The 17,186-nt window shown below is 37.3% G+C and overlaps 2 protein-coding genes across 3 annotated transcripts in view; one reads left to right on the forward strand and one right to left on the reverse strand.

Annotated features, from left to right (window-relative positions):
- The first annotated feature begins 900 nt into the window (after positions 1–900).
- LOC310721265 (uncharacterized protein) lies at positions 901–5,420 on the forward strand. The gene is made up of 2 exons (XM_083532797.1): positions 901–993; positions 2,108–5,420. The coding sequence occupies exon 2, from the start codon at positions 2,130–2,132 to the stop codon at positions 5,223–5,225; it is 3,096 nt and encodes a 1,031-aa protein (XP_083388923.1). The 5' UTR covers positions 901–993; positions 2,108–2,129; the 3' UTR covers positions 5,226–5,420.
- An 8,348-nt stretch (positions 5,421–13,768) lies between these two features.
- The window catches only part of ndrg2 (NDRG family member 2), a 55,553-nt gene continuing 52,135 nt past the window's right edge, over positions 13,769–17,186 (reverse strand). For both annotated transcript variants that reach the window (XM_083532953.1, XM_083532954.1), the window contains one exon: positions 13,769–17,156. In XM_083532953.1, coding sequence (XP_083389079.1) covers positions 16,993–17,156 — 164 coding nt within the window. In that variant the 3' untranslated portion in view covers positions 13,769–16,992. The remainder of the gene's footprint in view (positions 17,157–17,186) is intronic.

Raw genomic sequence — 17,186 nt, forward strand, 5'->3', positions numbered from 1 at the left:
TTGGCCTTGTAGGCAAGCATCAGTGTTTTGAATCTGATACGTGCAGCTAGTGGAAGCCAGTGAAGGGAGCGCAGCAGTGGGGTGGTGTGCGAGAACTTGGGCTGATTGAACACTAGTCGTGCAGCTGCGTTTTGGATCATTTGCAGTGGACGGATAGCGTTCAGGGAAAGACCCGCCAGCAGAGAGTTGCAGTAGTCGAGTCTTGAAATCACAAGAGACTGAACAAGCACCCGGGCAGCCTGTGTCGACAGAAATGGTCGAATCCTTCTGATGTTGTAGAGAAGAAATCGACAAGAACGAGCCACATTAGCGACATGTGGAAAGAAGGACAGTTCATTGTCCATAGTTACCCCAAGGTTACGAGCAGTGGCTGAAGGGGAGAGCAGAGAGTCATGAAGTGTTATTTGGAGATCTTGACCTGGAGGTGAATCGCGTGGGATGACCAGCAGTTCTGTTTTGCTGGGGTTGAGTTTTAGTTGGTGAGCACTCATCCATATGTCTGTCAAGCATGCCGAGATTCAAGCGGAAGCTGTGGTATATGATGGAGGGAAAGAAAAGATTAGTTGAGTGTCATCTGCATAGCAGTGATAAAAAAACCCATGTGAGGACATGACTTCAGGATATGACTTCTTGAAGGAAAGAAAGTGAAAGTAATAGCACGTAACAGTTCATATTTTTATTTTTTAATTTAAAAAGTCTTTTTCCCTTCGTCATGGGATTTAACAAAAACTGTTACAAAAAAAAAGATATTAAAAAAGATATATATACCACACACAGGAAATACTATACTAAAGGCATTTCTTTTTCAGGTAATAAATGCCCCATTAATCCTAGAGAGCACATGACTAACCGAAAGTAAAAGTAAACGAGTTGCGGGGAATTCCTCTAGCTGTCTATATAAGTAAGTTCATTCGACAGTTTCCAAATAATTTTGGATACTGTCTTACCTGGCGACCTCTATCACCTCTAAATAACGATATCACTACCTGTGAAGTAAGCATGAGAAAGTTTGTTATACTAAAGAACATCATGTAAAGAGCACCTGTAATTTGTGTACCAGTAATTTAAATGTGTTTGTCATAGACAATTTTTCTGATCATTTATCATGGAATAAATCTTAGTCACGTTGAAAAAATCGATAGTATGAATTAATTCATATCTAAAATGTAACTTGTATTTTTATTTTTTTTTTAAACAATTTATAATCATTGTTACTTATGAAAAAACTATTGAAGATAAGTAACAAACAAGTAACACAAAAAAAAAACACAATAATGTTTATTTATTCCAGGATCTTTCCCATTTGAATGTAGATGATGATGTATCTTCAGCTGTGAGCTGAGTTTGATTAGCTTGATATAATCATGTATGAGTAAGGTTTTTAAAGAAACATGGTATAAACTTTCTGGTACTTATTTCAGAACACGTGATTAATCAAAAGTGAAACAATATAAGAAATAAAGGTAACACAAAACCCCATCAATGATTATTTTGTTGTATGATCTTTACAATGTGGTTGATGTTACGCTAATCTTATATATAAGATCTTATATAATCTTATATAATTGTTATACCTACGAGGAAAACACAATCAATAGGTTTCTTATAGAGTGAATCACTGGATTTATAACATTTTACCTCAAACACTGACTTAAGAAATGGACTTTCCAGAGAAGCAAACACTACACTGCAAATATAGTGTATACATCAAGGTAATATCAAAGGCATGAATTTGTAAAAAGTAACCTAAAATATATCTGATATCATAAACCAACCAAATATTGTTACATGGAAATGAAAATAACCAAAAGCAAAAGTAAATACATGGGAACTTCCATGAAGTGGATGGTGTGATACGTGGGCCTATTCAAACCAACAACAACAAAAAAACATGGGTGAGGTTTTTTTTTGTTTGGTTGGTTTTGTTTGGAAATTTATAATTAAATGAATCCTTATTCTATAATAAAAATCACCAGTATACACTGTATGTATGGTGTAAGTTGTAAGGTGTAATTGTTAACCAGTTTGCTAGGTTTATTAAGAAATTTTCCTTAAAACGTTTGCACACTTTGAATCACCCGGTGTAATGTTTTGTTCTTAACTTTAGGAACAACACGATGGACTAATTAATGGCACTGCACCTTGAAGTACACTATGATCTAGAACCCCCAACCCAGGTTATGGCTTCAACACATCTACTGTTATCAAGATCTGTTGACTTGGTTAAATATGGACAGTGGAGTCATAATGATTTTGTCGATTTTTTCACGGCCCTTGTGAAGCAATATGGTGTCAGGAAAGTCAAGACTGATTTCTACACATGGATGGCAAAAATACTTTACCAAGTGGAAATTCACAAGATCAGCAAGTCAGAATTATTAGCTAACAATGTACCCGACCAATTTGTGGATGACATTGAAGGAAGAATTGCTAACTTTGTTAACGAAACTAAAGAGAAAAGCCTTGAACAAATCCTCGAGGAAATTAAAGCAGCAAAAGACATTGATGATAAGATTTTACATCAGGTTAAAGACATTGTTTTGTACGTGTCCTCGTCACGATCATGTCCTGTTCCAACACACCACAAAGATCAAAAGGAGATATTAATGAAGCTGTGCAAAGCAGTAAAAGATACCAAAGGTTGGAACCCAAGGTTAACTCAAATGGTGAGCTGGTGCATCATTGTTCTTTCTGGTTCTAGACAGTTAATTCAGGTTGGTACAGGAGAAGGAAAGTCATGCATAGTGGCTATGCTTGCTGCATATCGTGCCATGAATGGAGAAAGTGTGGACATTATCTCCAGTTCCCCAGTGCTTGCAGAGCGTGATGCTAAAGAGTGGGGTTCATTTTATAAACAATTAAAAATCACTGTGGATTACAATACAAATAAAAGAGAAGTACTCAAACTAAGGGGGTGTTATAAATGTCAAGTGGTCTATGGCACGGCTCAGAATTTCGCAGGAGACTGGTTAAGACAACGGTTCCAAAGAGAAAATGTGAGACCTGATAGGGAGTTTCAATGTGTCATAGTAGATGAAGTGGACTCCCTCATGTTGGACAAAGGTCTAGAAGTTGTCTACATAAACAGTGAGATGCCTGTCATGGAGCCTCTAAATGTAATCTTAGCAAAGATTTGGTTTGTTGTCAACCAGTTTGAAGATGTGGATGTAGAGAAGGCACTAGACCTCATTCGTTCCTCACTAATGGCTGAGGATTCATACATGCTGCCATCGGAAACATCATTAGGGATCCCGGCAGATTCATTAAAACATATTAATTTTCACATTCCAGGCTTTCAAGAGCACATAAATGGGAGGCTAAAAATATGGATTGAAAATGCTTTTCTTGCCAAAACAATGACTTTAGGCCATGAATACATTCGGCACAAGGATAGTATCGTTCCTGTGGATTTCAGCTCTACAGGAGTCGTGCAAAATGACATGAAATGGGGAGATGGGCTTCAGCAATTTCTTGAAATGAAGCACCAAACCAGACTGTCAAATATGTGCATGATAACAAATTTCAAGTCCAATGTAAATTTATTCAGGAGTTATAAATATACTTATGGACTCACAGGAACGTTGGGGAACAAAACCGAACTTGATTTGCTGCAGAACCTGTACCCTGGCATTAAAACTTGCAAAATCCCATCATTCAAACGCAGGAAACTTTACGAGAAGGACGGCATTGTAATTAACGATGAAAATGGGTGGGTACAAGCAATCTGCAATGTTGTTAATAAGAAAGTGACCCAGACAGTCTATCGAGGTTCAAGAGCAGTCTTGGTCATCTGTGAAACAATTAAACGAGCAGAAATCATCCACACCGAACTCTCAAAAACCATTCCAATGAGCAAATTAAAAATGTACACAAATAACAATGTTGACAATTCAAACGTTACAAGTGCAGTGGTCACCGGAGGTTGTGTTATTGTTGCAACCAATCTGGCTGGTCGTGGTACAGATCTCAAAGTATGTCCTCATGTAAATGTATCAGGAGGTCTGTTTGTGGTGCAGACGTTTTTGCCCCTTAATATCCGTGTAGAGCAACAAGCATTTGGTCGAACTGCACGAGAAGGGAACCCTGGTTCTGCCCAGCTCATCATGTGCTGCTCTCACTTCTCTGAGTCAGTCAAACTTATGATGGCACTAAAGTTACCTTCTATGTTACTTAATCTTGTAAAGGATCTAACAGCTGCTGTGGCTGCACCAAGATTATCTGAGAATACATTTGAAGAGACACTCAAAATGTGTCAGTTAGACCCCAATGAAAAGAACTGTGAGGCAATGAAAAAAGACCTCGAATACTTGCTAAACAGCACAAAAACAACTTGCCTGGAGATGGAAAAACAGACTAGAGATGTGATTGTACAAACAAGACTGTCACAGATGCTTGAAGATGACATACCAAAAATCACCAAAAAGGAGGAACTTTTTTCTGACTATCTCAACTTTCTAGATGAAATTTACAAACAGCCTCAAAGAGGCAGCCATGAAGATATTGTGGCTTCACTTCATGAGTGTTGGGGTATGTGGCTTCTGATGAAGTTCAATGAGAAGGAATCAACAGAAACATTAAAAATCCAATTAAAAAAAGACTTGCAAAGTGCAAAAGAAAAACTGTATTGTTACCAGTCTCCTTCTTCTATGATCTACCATTATGCAAGGACTGGCAACACATTCCGTCACAAAGGATCCCATGCAGACAGCATTGAGATGTACACAAGAGCCCTTGCCAACAATCCTTGTTGGCCTGCCATTGCTTTGTACAATCGGGCATTGTCCATACTGTCTCAAGCAAATAGTGGGCATATTGTTCAGGCATTGGCAGACTTGGAGCTGGCTGAGGAAGCAGTAGACTCCTGCATTGAAAAGTTGGAATTGACTTTGACTTTTATAAAGTCCTCCAGCAAAGATCCCAACATGGCTTCTGGCAATGTGCTTACCAATCAATTTAAGATAAAGAAACTGACGCAGTACATACTCAAGTCAAATATCCAGAAAGCAATACAAGTTTTACAAAGAGCTGAAAGTGAAGGTTATAATGTGCGAATACAAAAATACCCCGTGTTATTGCTGATGCTGCACCCTGTTCTTCTGACAGAAGGCAGATTCATTGAGGTACTCCAAAAAATAATGAATATCCGTTCACTGGGACTGGACACCTTATTCTCACTAGAAACGGTCTTTTCTTTTTTTAAACGCTTGAGCAAAATATTCAGTTAAAGCCTAAGCCAACTCTTCACCAGTGTTGTGCTTGTTACTAAAAAATAGTAACTAGTTACAGTTACTCGTTACTTCATTCAAAATTCAACTCAATTACTTTGTTGATTACTTACACCAAAAAGTAATGCGTTACTGTTAAAAGTAACTTTTTAGTTACTTTTTTAAAGAACGTTCTTTAATGTTCCCATTAATGCACTTTTATGTGTTATAATAATATATTTAGAATAAAAAACTAAAGTGGCTTCTGCTGTTGTGTTGAGCTTTTAAAAATGTTCCTTTCACAGCTGAATTATGAAAACTATCAACATTGTAGAACAGAACACCGGGTTAGCTTCTAGCTTCTAGCTTCATTGAGGCATGGAGTTCCTGGAGGAGCTTTGACAGTTTGGAGTTGCTGTTTATCGCAGTAGATACGAGCTTCGAACCAGAAAGACACAGCTTACATTTGACTAAAAAGTTTTTGTCTTTATGCTCAACTAAAGTGAAATAATGAGCATATTTCCACTTTGAGAAATTCGTCTTGCTCTCGCCTCGACTCAACATTACTGCATAAACAGACCTGAATAAACAGAGACATGCCCACAGTGCGTCTTCTTCATGTATACAGTGGTTCATCCACCAATCCTACAATGCGTCGCTGCTGTAAGCAGGTTAGGCTGTAGTCTACACTTCAGCCAAAATTAATTCATTAAAAAAAGTAACAGGTAACGCACCATACAGTAACGGTAACGAAGTTACTTTATTTTTAAAAGTAACGCGTTACAGTATTAGTTACTGTCAAAAGTAACGCGATACCGGTAACGCGTTACTGCCCACGCGTTACTGTGGGGCGTTACTGCCCAACACTGCTCTTCACTATACTTTACATGTGTAATACAGCTGTGAATATGGAATTGTAATCATTGGGGATAGAAGGTCTTGTGTTGGGCTCCTACATGGTGTTTTAAGGATACATTTTTGTCCCAATTTTACTTTAATTCTATTTTATATATTCTTTCATGTTGACTTTTTAAAGCTCAATATAATTGAGAGCAAAACTGTTTTTAGCCATTACAGTTGCATCACAGCCACAGGGCCAAGGGCTCAATGTAGCGCTCAGGTTATGGTCGGGACAAAGTTTTTGAAGGTTCTCCAGGTTCCTCTATTTATATGTGTATGTTTATTGATTATATGTATTCTCCAGAGGTGGCAAAAGTACACACATCCTTTACTTAAGTGGAAGTACAGATCCTCATGTTTTAAAATACTCGGGTAAAAGTTGAAGTACTGATTATAATTTTTTTACTCAAGTGAAAGTAAAGAAGTTTTGGCTCAGACATGTACTTAAGTAAAAAGTAGTTATTACTGCTACCTGTTTTAGCTGTTAACTGGACCTCACATCATATTAGATGGATGGATGGATGGATGGATGGATGGATGGATGGATGGATGGATGGATGGATGGATGGATGGATGGATAGATAGATAGATAGATAGATAGATAGATAGATAGATAGATAGATAGATAGATAGATAGATAGATAGATAGATAGATAGATGGATGGATCGATGGATGGATGGATGGATGGATGTGATAGCCTAGTGGGTTAATGTCAGGGTCCCCACGAGGATGAGTTGGAGAGTTTGATTCCTGGTCGAGCTGGTTGCTGTGTTGGTAAATAAAACTTCTGTACCTTGTCCACTCTGAAAACATTTCAATTCTGTCCTTTCTGTGTTGGATTGATTTCCTGGTCTTAATGAAAGATAACCCCACTAAAAAAATAAAAATAAAAAAAAAAAGCACTCTTGTGGTAGCTCAGTGGGTTAAGGCTTGTGCCTGAACATGGTCCTTGATATAGTCCATGCTGGTGATAAGGTTTCAAAGCCAGTCCTACATGCCTTCTTTCTTACTGCGCTGGCATGAAACAAAGTATGAACCCTCCAAAAAGAACACATGCTTTTCAGCAGTGGTCGCTCAGTGGTTTAAGGCTTGTGCCTCATCTAAACATGCAGCCCAGCCTGATCTCTTCCATGGTTCATCGGATTAAGGCTGGTGCCTTGCTGATGGTAAGGATCAGGGTTTGAATCCTGCTAGTTGCGATGTCGGTTATGTTCCTGCTCTCTTTAGCTTTATAGTCTTGTGTTTGTGTAAAGGTAGATAGACCTGCTCTAAACAAACTTACTGGACTGTCTTCTCTGATGGTCCAGTGGGTTAAATCAGGTGTCGTACTTTTGGTGGGGTTCAGGGTTCGAATCCTGCTTACTGCCTGCCAGTCACGATCAGGATTCACTTCCTACATTTTTTCTTAGCGATATATTTTTTGTTTTTAATGGGTTGAAAAGAAAGATAAACCTGCTCTAAACAAACTTCCTAGCCTGTCCTCACCAATGGTTCAATGGGTTAACGTTGGTGTCTGCTGGTGGTGGGGATCTTGGTTCGAATCCTGCTATTTACAATGTTGGTTCAACTTGTGCTACTTACATCTGTATTTGCTTCCTAAATCTTTCTTTAGCATTAAATTCTTATGTTGATGGTTTGAAAAGAAAGATAGACCTGCTCTAATCAAGCTTCCCATCCTGTTTTTTCCTGATGGCTTAGTGGCTTAAGGCTGGTACTTTGCTAATGTTGGTGGTCAGGGTTCAAACCCGGCTTTCTGTCTGCTAGTCATGAGGTTGGTTAAATTCCTGATACCTACATCTTCATATTCTTGTTTTGATGAGTTAAAAAGAAAGATAGACCTGCTCTAAACAAGCTTCCCAGCTTGTCCTTCCTGATGGTTCAGTGGGTTAATGCTGGTGCCTCGCTAATGGTATGAATCAGGGTTCAAATCCTGCATTTTCCCCGCTAGTCACGATATGGGTTTGCTTCTTACGTCTGTCTTTAGCATTATATGCTTGTGTTGATGGTTTGAAAGAAAAGATAGACCTGCTCTAAACAATCGTTGCAGCCGGTCCTTCCCGATGGTTCAGTGGGTTAAGACTGGTATTTTGCTATTGGTGGGGTTCAGGGTTCGAATCCTGCTTTCTGTTTCTTTCTGGTCTGAATTTCTTGCTTTGAAACATGAAACGAAGGATAAACCCCCAAAAAAAGAAGGTGTGCTGTGGGACTTGATGGCTTTGTGGTAAAAGCCTTGTCTCTGAGCTCAGAGGTTGCTGGTTCAAATCTGGCTTGTCCCCACACTGGTTAAGTTGTGTGGAAAGTAGTGTCTGGTGAGCAATGAGGTAGTTGACTGCAAACAAAGGCTGTGAAGACCTGCTGCTTCACAGTCTCAGAAAAAGTGAGGGTGATAGGTTTTTGGCAGAATTTTTTCCTATATATGCAAAACTAAGTAGATACTTTTTTAAACGTTTTTTCTTCATAACCCCCTGTTTCCAGCTACTCAGACACCGGGGGGCCAGATGTCAGGATATTGCCCCCTTGCTTCAGGATACGCCCTCCGAAACCACATCCAACCTTCCACACAGCCATTTCTGACACCTTCCTTACTACAGCCACCGGCACCTTCCACACTCTTAACTTTGAACCCTGGCCGGGGTTTGAAACGGCAACCTCTCAACCCAGAGGTAAAGCTCTTCCAATTGAGCCACAGGATCTCCTGCTAGATCCTGATTTTTAGGACCTTTTTTGGTTCTTTTATAAAACTTTTTAAACAATTTAAAGGATAGCTAAGGGGTAGGAATTGAACCGGGTGAGTCAGATAGCAGAGGCCGCATTACTAACCACTACACTACCAGAGGGGTGGCAAACAAGGCTTTGCTTATTGGACTGTTGGTTTTTCTATAGTTAAGAGCCCACTGTTTTCTTTTAGATCATGATGGTAGAGGGTCAAAACTTCTCTTTCCTGTTCATTCTCTCAGTTACTCGAAGTCTATGAGAAGTGACTCAGGTACAAGAACCACATCTCCAACACCTGCACCACTGATATACCATGATTTACCAGCAACCAATTTTAATGACCTTTCATTGTTCTGTTTTTAAAAACTTCTTATAATGTTAAATATAAAACTAGAGGTAAGAATTGAACCAGGGAAGTCTTTCATCATAGATCGCTAATGGCATTACTTTCAAAACTCAAAACTTTGATAGACATGTAAATAAGCAGGAAAGACAGAGACAAAGACAAAGAGACACAGACACAGCTTTAGAAAGAGTGAGAAACAAATAGAGACAGCAAGAGAGAGACATATACAGTGAGACAGAAACATTTACTAAAAGAGACACAGAGACAATTAGATAGAGAAAATAGAGAGACAAAGATAGCGAGATATAGCCACTTCCTGTTGGAAGTGTTTATCCCGAGCGACTCTTAATGATCTCATTTACTAAATGAGCAGTAGTGAGTTAAGTGCTTGCTCAGGTGCCCAAAACTAGCAGCTTGGAGGTGTTAAACATGTATCATATTTACAGCATGTGATATATATGTAAACATATGTACAGTGATTAAATATAAACGCTATATCAGTGCAGAGACATGTGGACATCATTAAGAGCCTTTGCTATGTTTCCACACGGACAGTTAATGAGGTGATACCGGAGAAACTGCACCTCTTCAAGTCATGTCAGGAAGCTTATATATAGAAAATTATAGACATTTTACAGATTTGAATGATGTATTGTTTTTATCTGTACGATCAATAAAGACAGTAATTTAAGTTTGTATCGCCATTATAAAGGGAAAATCCCACAAAACGCCACCCAGAGGGTTAATTGTGTAAAACATGGTGGATTTGGTGTTTGATTTGAGACTTGGCTCAGAAATAAAACAAAAGTTTACTGATTAAATATATTTTTATCTGGAGTTTATTTATTTATTTTATATCTAAGAAAGGACGTCGTGGATAAACTTATTTTTTGCTGAAGGTTTTAATTGCGCCTCTTTTTTATTTAGTTATTTATTTATGTATTTACATTTTCTATAAAAATGGTGAAACAGAAATGCGCTCTGAATACATACATACACACATTTATATATATATATATATATATATATATATATATATATATATATATATATATATATATATATATATATATATTAATACAAAACGATTTAAAAATGTTGTTACCTAATGAATGTATCCAGGCTGAAGATCCACATATAGAACACAAGCAGAGAAAAGATGATGATGATCAGGAATGTGTCTGTTCTCGGTCATGTTAAATCACTGACTCCCTCTGTCTCATCCACATTAACCCCAAACTTCTTACTGCCTTCTGTGGTGAGTGAGAGTCCGTACTTTATACACCAGTGGATTGAAAAATACACGCAATGACAGGAAATCAGTTGTTCGGCTGAAATCGGCGCACAGTGAAAATAAAAAAAAAATTTCACCAAATCAATGGATTAAAACTAAAGAACGAGCCGGTTTTGAAAATGTAAGTAGTAAAAAGTACAGATATTTGTGTAAAAATGTAATGAGTTGAAGTAAAAAGTTGTCTGAAAAATAAATAGTGGAGTAAAAATACTGATACCAAAAAAATCTACTTAAGTACACTAACAAAGTATTTGTACTCCGTTACTTCCCACCTCTGGTATTCACTAACCTTGTTCCAAGTGTTGCTGTATCCTCATAAAATAGATTCAAGAGTTAATTGTCATATGTTTAGAAAACAGTCTGGTACACCGTTCAATGAAATTCATACTATGTGAAATCTCCAGAAGTTTAGGACAAATGTACAAAGATGATTCATCATAACCCTAAAATTTGTCCTTTCTAGACATTAAGAAAGTCTTTGATGCATTTGTTTTTAATGTATGGACTATTGCACTTGTTTTTTCTTTTCTTTTTTGTTTGACTTACTTTTTTCAATGACTTTTGACCTGCCTCACATTAATCCAGAATACACCATTTTATTTTCATGGGTATGTAACTCATGGGTTTGCAGTGGACACTTTTACATGACATGTTTAAACCCATTCTTAATCTCTTATGTTTTATAGCTCTTAGTATTGTGACCTTTGATGCCATCATTACTTTATGTGCTGGTTTTGTTTGTATATGTCTTTGCTTTTGTATTATATCCATATTGTAAGCACTTTGTAACCAAGTACTTACATGAAAAACGATTGTCTACCTCACCTGTCTTTAGTACCTTTGTTAATACTTTCGGAGGAAACAATCATGTGACTTCTATGACTTTTTGCAAAGTTAAAATGTAATGTATTCTTTATGGCTCCTATTTATACTTTTTCGTTTTAAAACATTGTGTTTATGATCCGCTTTTTTAGCACATATGTGCTCGTAGTTATTTTTTCTCTCAACTGTATTTTAAACAAGTGGATGTCAGTGAAACCTTGGCGATTTATTCTGCCCTGCATTCCAACATTTTTCTTCATGATCAATGAATATCAGTTTCTCTCGCAGCACTGCAACTCAAACCTTCATATACATTAAGGTTCAATAAAAGAAAATATGTTTCTTTAGATGTTTTGTGTTATTCTTCATTTTGTGTGAAACTCCCACAATTTCACTCATTGTCCATTTATAATACATATATACATTATCTATCTATCTATCTATCTATCTATCTATCTATCTATCTATCTATCTATCTATCTATCTATCTATCTATCTATCTATCTATCTATCTATTTATCTATCTATTATTTATATTCATATATACACACATGCACACACAAAGTGCTTTATAGATTTTTGTGGGGATCAAGGATTAGGCTTGGTCCTTTGCCATGGATCCTTTGATCATTGTAAATTAGGCATGTAACAGTACACCAAACTTTTTCAGTACAGGGCTTTCAGTTCGGTAAATGAATGCAATCCTTTTTACATGTGGAACATAAATCTGAGTTTCCTCGTGAATGTATTAAATGGCAGACTGCGAGTTTGTTTATTCTTTTCATTTCTTTAAAGTATTATTAAACCTTTAAACATACAACAATGCCAGGGGTGTAAAACAATTTAGCGTTAGCACAGTGTCACTACGGCTACTCACTCCATACCAGAAATAAAATTTGTAGCACATTGTTTTGCACCGCCGTGAACTCGCGGCTACTTTCAGTTTTATGACAGTCTCACGATATGGATTCTTTTGTGTTTTATGTCCAGCTTTAAGAATTTCTCTTCAAAGGAGAAATCCTGACAATTCCACATATCAAGGGTGTATATGAATAAAGGATGGAAGGAATAAAGACATTTGGTGAGCTTGAGGTACCAGTGACCAGTGTTCCTGCCCCTCTCCCCTCCTCGGAGCTGCCACTTCATCCAGGCCTGCCTTTAAATTGTGTTCTCTTCGATTGGAAGCCACTCTGTGCAGCTGGGGACGGTTTCTCATCAACGCCTTGGGTGGTTCAATGAAATTCCGGAGTAAGAACTGGAGCTTTGAGGATGGATTTGGACTGCAGTTAATGTCAACAGTCTGCTACACTGACTCAGGACTACAGTTTGCATTTGATTACCTTCACTGCACCTCAATATCGTTTAGCTGTAATAAATGGACATTCTGTGCAACCCAGATGGTTTCTTCCTTATGCCACCTGAGATAGTTTTTCCTTGCCACAGTCGCCAGCATTTTATTCATTCTTTTACCGCATTGTCTGTGTGAAGCTGCTTTGAGACCATGTCCATTGTTAAAAGCGCAATACAAATATAAATTAATGTAAATGAACTCCCCAGTCTTGTCTCTTATTTATTTATTTTCTTTAAATTTTTTAACTGGTTTCTGACAGTTTAAGCAGAAATTCTTTGGTTATGCAAACCGATTGTTGCAGCAGCTGTCCAGGGTGGTCTCAGACAATCTTGGATCTTGGAAGTGAAGCTGCTAGATGTGGAAGTTACACCTGGTCTGCGGTTGTGAGGCCGGTTGGATGTACTGCCAAATTCTCTGAAACGCCTTTGGAGACGGCTTACGGTAGAGAAATAAACATTCAATTCATGGGCAACAGCTCTGGTGGACATTCCTGCAGTCAGCATGCCAATCGCATGATTCCTTAAAACTTGCAACATCTGTGGTATTGTGCTGTGATAAAGATTGGCCTTTTATTGTGGCCAGCCTAAAGCACACCTGTGCAATAACCATGCTGTCTAATCAGCATCTTGATCTGTTACACCTGTGAGGTGGATGATTCTCTCAGCAAAGGAGAAGTGCTCACTAACACAGATTAAGACAGATTTATGAACAATATTTGAGAGAAATAGGCCTTTTGTGTACATAGAAAAAGTCTTAGATCTTTAAGTTCAGCTCATGAAAAATGGGGCAAAAACAAGTGTTGTTTATAATTTTGTTCAGATTCGATTATTGATTTCACCCAATTGTTCAATTTAAAACTTTGTAACTTACAAATGGTGTTTCATGAAATTAAATATTTTCTCATTCAAAACTGTTTAAACCATTTATTTGTTTAATAAATTATGTATTTTATTAGAGTTGTTTTTTAATTATTAAAAAGTTTCAACACTGATAAAGGCTGATTTAAAAAAACTAAATAAAGAATAGCAGTATAATAAAATGTTATCAAGGATGTTTAAGAAAAATATAAAAAATAGTAGAATATACATAAAAATAAATAATAATAATTGCAAACAATAAATTCGAGCAAGCCAGCCTGGTTTACTTCCTTTTTATTAATAGCTTTTTTCGGTTGTTCATAGCATTACACATAATTATCCACACAAGAAACTTGGATTGTAGTTTGTTACACACGTTTTTGTTAATAATGTTAATCCCCCCTTTTTATTACATTCTAATACTAAAAAAAGGTTACACAAGAACTAGCACACTGACTAACCTGTGAGAACAGTGAGACAGTAACCTAGTACAACAAGAAACACTGGGAGGATTGAGCATTTAAAAAGGGTATGATTAGAGAAAAAAAATAAAGTAAAAAAAATAAAATAATATATAAAGTGGAAGAACAAAATCACACAGCTCCGGCCCAAGAACTGACACTTCCATTATTTTTTTACCCTTTTAACCCCCTGGAGTAAACTGAGACTTTTCCCTTTACTCATTTTTGGTGAAGCCTTACACTAGCAATGCCATATTTCAGCAACTGCTGTTCTTTAGCTCCAACTAAAGCACTAAAGACATGAACCAGCCTTGGGTTTCAATAGTGTTTTTAACATCCGGTACAATTCAATAGTGCGACGCCACCAATCACCACTCGCAGCAAGAGAGATAGTAACAGCTACTTTATTCGCTTTTACAGAAAACCCCTAGAAATAAAAAAAATCTGGCTACGATTCAACTGAGTCGATGGTTTTGCTTACTTGGACTTCTGTTGTGATCATTTGTTGCAGCAGTTCCTTGCTAGCAATGGTCTTCAATATAAGAACTTTTTTTTAAGTTTTTCAATTACCTCAGGAAATTCTGGAGCTGCTAAGGAAATCCTAAAAACAGAATTGGAACCAAGTCCCTAGGTTTAAGTGCGATCTGGCTACATGAGACACGTACACCGATGTGGCCTATCAAACATATACGTATAGCAAACTCTTGACAAGATACTGTGTCATGTCTACAGAGAATTGTCTAATGATTTGGTGTTATACGGCAGTGCTGGGCTGATTATCATGGCTTCTTCAATACAAAAGTGCTGTCTAGGGGTATTGTATTGGCTTGTAATTTGGCTGTACCCATAAATATATGGCTGTTTGTTACATCGGGTTAAACTTGCCAGTTTCTCCAGAGGCTTTCAGGCAAAAGCTAGTTAGCTAATGCGCTGGCAGTGTACGCCGTAAACGAGCAACTTCAGATTTGTGACTGAATTGAACGACTGATTTCTGTATTGGATCAAAAATGATATTGAAGCTTTGATTAGTAGTGTGTAATCAAACACACAAAGACAACACACATCAGATGTGTGTCCAAGGATTAGCTTGAAATCCATACACCTTAGTTTGAAGATCAATTTCTCCTCGTTTAACTATTATTAGTGACACTGTAATGGCAGTGGATTTGCTGGCAGATCATCATTGTCAGAATCATGATTGCTTTGATAGAGGAGGCCATTCATGAGGCTAAAAAACTAAAAACTAAAATATAAGTATTGTCAATCATCGATAGTAAGCCAATATTGTGAGTAAAGCAGTATAAGGTAACCTATAAGTCAAATTTATTTAATGGGGCGTAGTGCAGTAATAGTGTAGTAGTTTGTCAATGGAAATCCAAGTGGCTCATTTAAGTAACAGTAATGAATGTGTATTATAAAGGCATCATAAAGCATTGCCCTGGGATTCAGAGTTTTATATATTGCAGTTTCTAGGTTATAATAAGAATAATAATAATAATACAAAAATCAGACATAACTTATTAACTCATGTCTTTTAAATAAACTAACAATTTGATTGGTTTTACACATACGCTGTGATTTCAGTCAAATCTGACCGGAGTTCAAAAAAAGGGATGCAAACTAAGCTACAAACATTCGATAAACTTTCCTGCCGAATGGAACCTTAAACAGCTCAAAGATTGTGAGGTAAAATCAGGAACTGTCATGTATGGGGCATGTATATAAAGAATTAGTTAGTAAGTTCATCAGATGGAGCTGATTCAGCATTTTTTTTTTTTTTTTTGCATTAAAACTCCAGGCAACAGATAATTTCATTATACAAATGCACGTTTTCTTCTCGTGTCACGTCACGGATCCAAGACTGAGCTTAATTTTACACAACTTTGTTAAATAAGGGTCATTGTGTTTTTCTCTGGAATTGGAAGTGTATCTGGGGGTATACTGTATGTTAATAAACTGTAGGCATTGTGAGATCCAATATGTTCAAATGACTAATTTGTTTCTATTTAAAGTGCAGTAAGAATTTTTGGGCTTCAGTAACGTGCTGATTTATAGATCTTACACCAGCGTTAAGTTCGTTTTAGACTTATTACTTGGTTGATTGGATTTCTTCAAACACTCAGCGTTTGGGATACAGCCGTACTAAAATAAAATCAATTCTGCTGATGTTGAAAAAAATATCCAGGTAAAAAAAAAAAAAATAACTTTTTAACTGTAAAATTCAACATCTCCATAATTCTTATACTCTCACATAATTAAGATCCAAAAGCGATTGTAGCGATTCGACCACGCAGTTGGGAGCAGTTAACGATTCTAACGTCTCATTAATACTTTTTTTCACAAATTTAACATTTTCCCACTTTATTTTTGTTCTCAAATAAGTCTAATGGAAGACATGAGCTGGCTGCCACCGAAAGACATTGGTATTTATCCAACACCTGGTACCATGGCCCTATAAGCGTCACATGAATATTACAATTAAATTCCATACAAAAGCCCACTCCAAACACACCAAATAGTATACCAAAAGAACTCAAGACACGTGATGAGTACCGCTACTCGATTGTTTTTTTTCCCAACATGTAATTAAGCAAAAGTTGTTTTTTTTTTATTACATTATTGTCATGATTTTGATATCATTGTTAATCAATATGCTATATTAGAAGTATTACTATTGGTTATCACTACATCTTGGGTCTCTCTACAGGCCCCTACCTGCACCTCAGATGTAAAGCAGACAGAGGGATAGTGAGAGAGATTTTTTTTCTCCCTCTCTCCCCGTGCCCCTTGTTTCCGTTTCACTTCCTTTAAGAATCTCTCATTTTCCCCAAGTATGGGATGAGCGAATTATATGAGAATGAGATTTAGTTTGGTAAGAGGAGTATAACGCTCTCTATGTCTCTCTTCTTGCTTCACACTTTGATGAATGGATATGACTGATTGTTATGACCCTCACAAAAGTAGTGGCTTTCCACTTATTCATCTATCCATCCATCTATCTACCCCTCTCTCTCTCTGTCTTATAATCTTTCTCTTGCTCTTCAGCAGGACACCTCCATTGTGTTGGAGGGGCTAGGGGGCATGTTTCCACCAACGGAGCCCTGGGAGAGAGTGCGTGATCGTGAGCGAGAGCCCTCCAGGGAGTAGGATGAAGAGAGGGAGGTGGTGCGTGAGCGGGACAGACGGGTCATGCAGGAGGAAGCCACTGATGAAGAACAGAAAGACAGAATATACT

This window comes from Silurus aristotelis (assembly GCF_946808225.1).
Source record: "Silurus aristotelis genome assembly, chromosome: 27".
Taxonomy (NCBI): Eukaryota; Metazoa; Chordata; class Actinopteri; order Siluriformes; family Siluridae; genus Silurus; species Silurus aristotelis.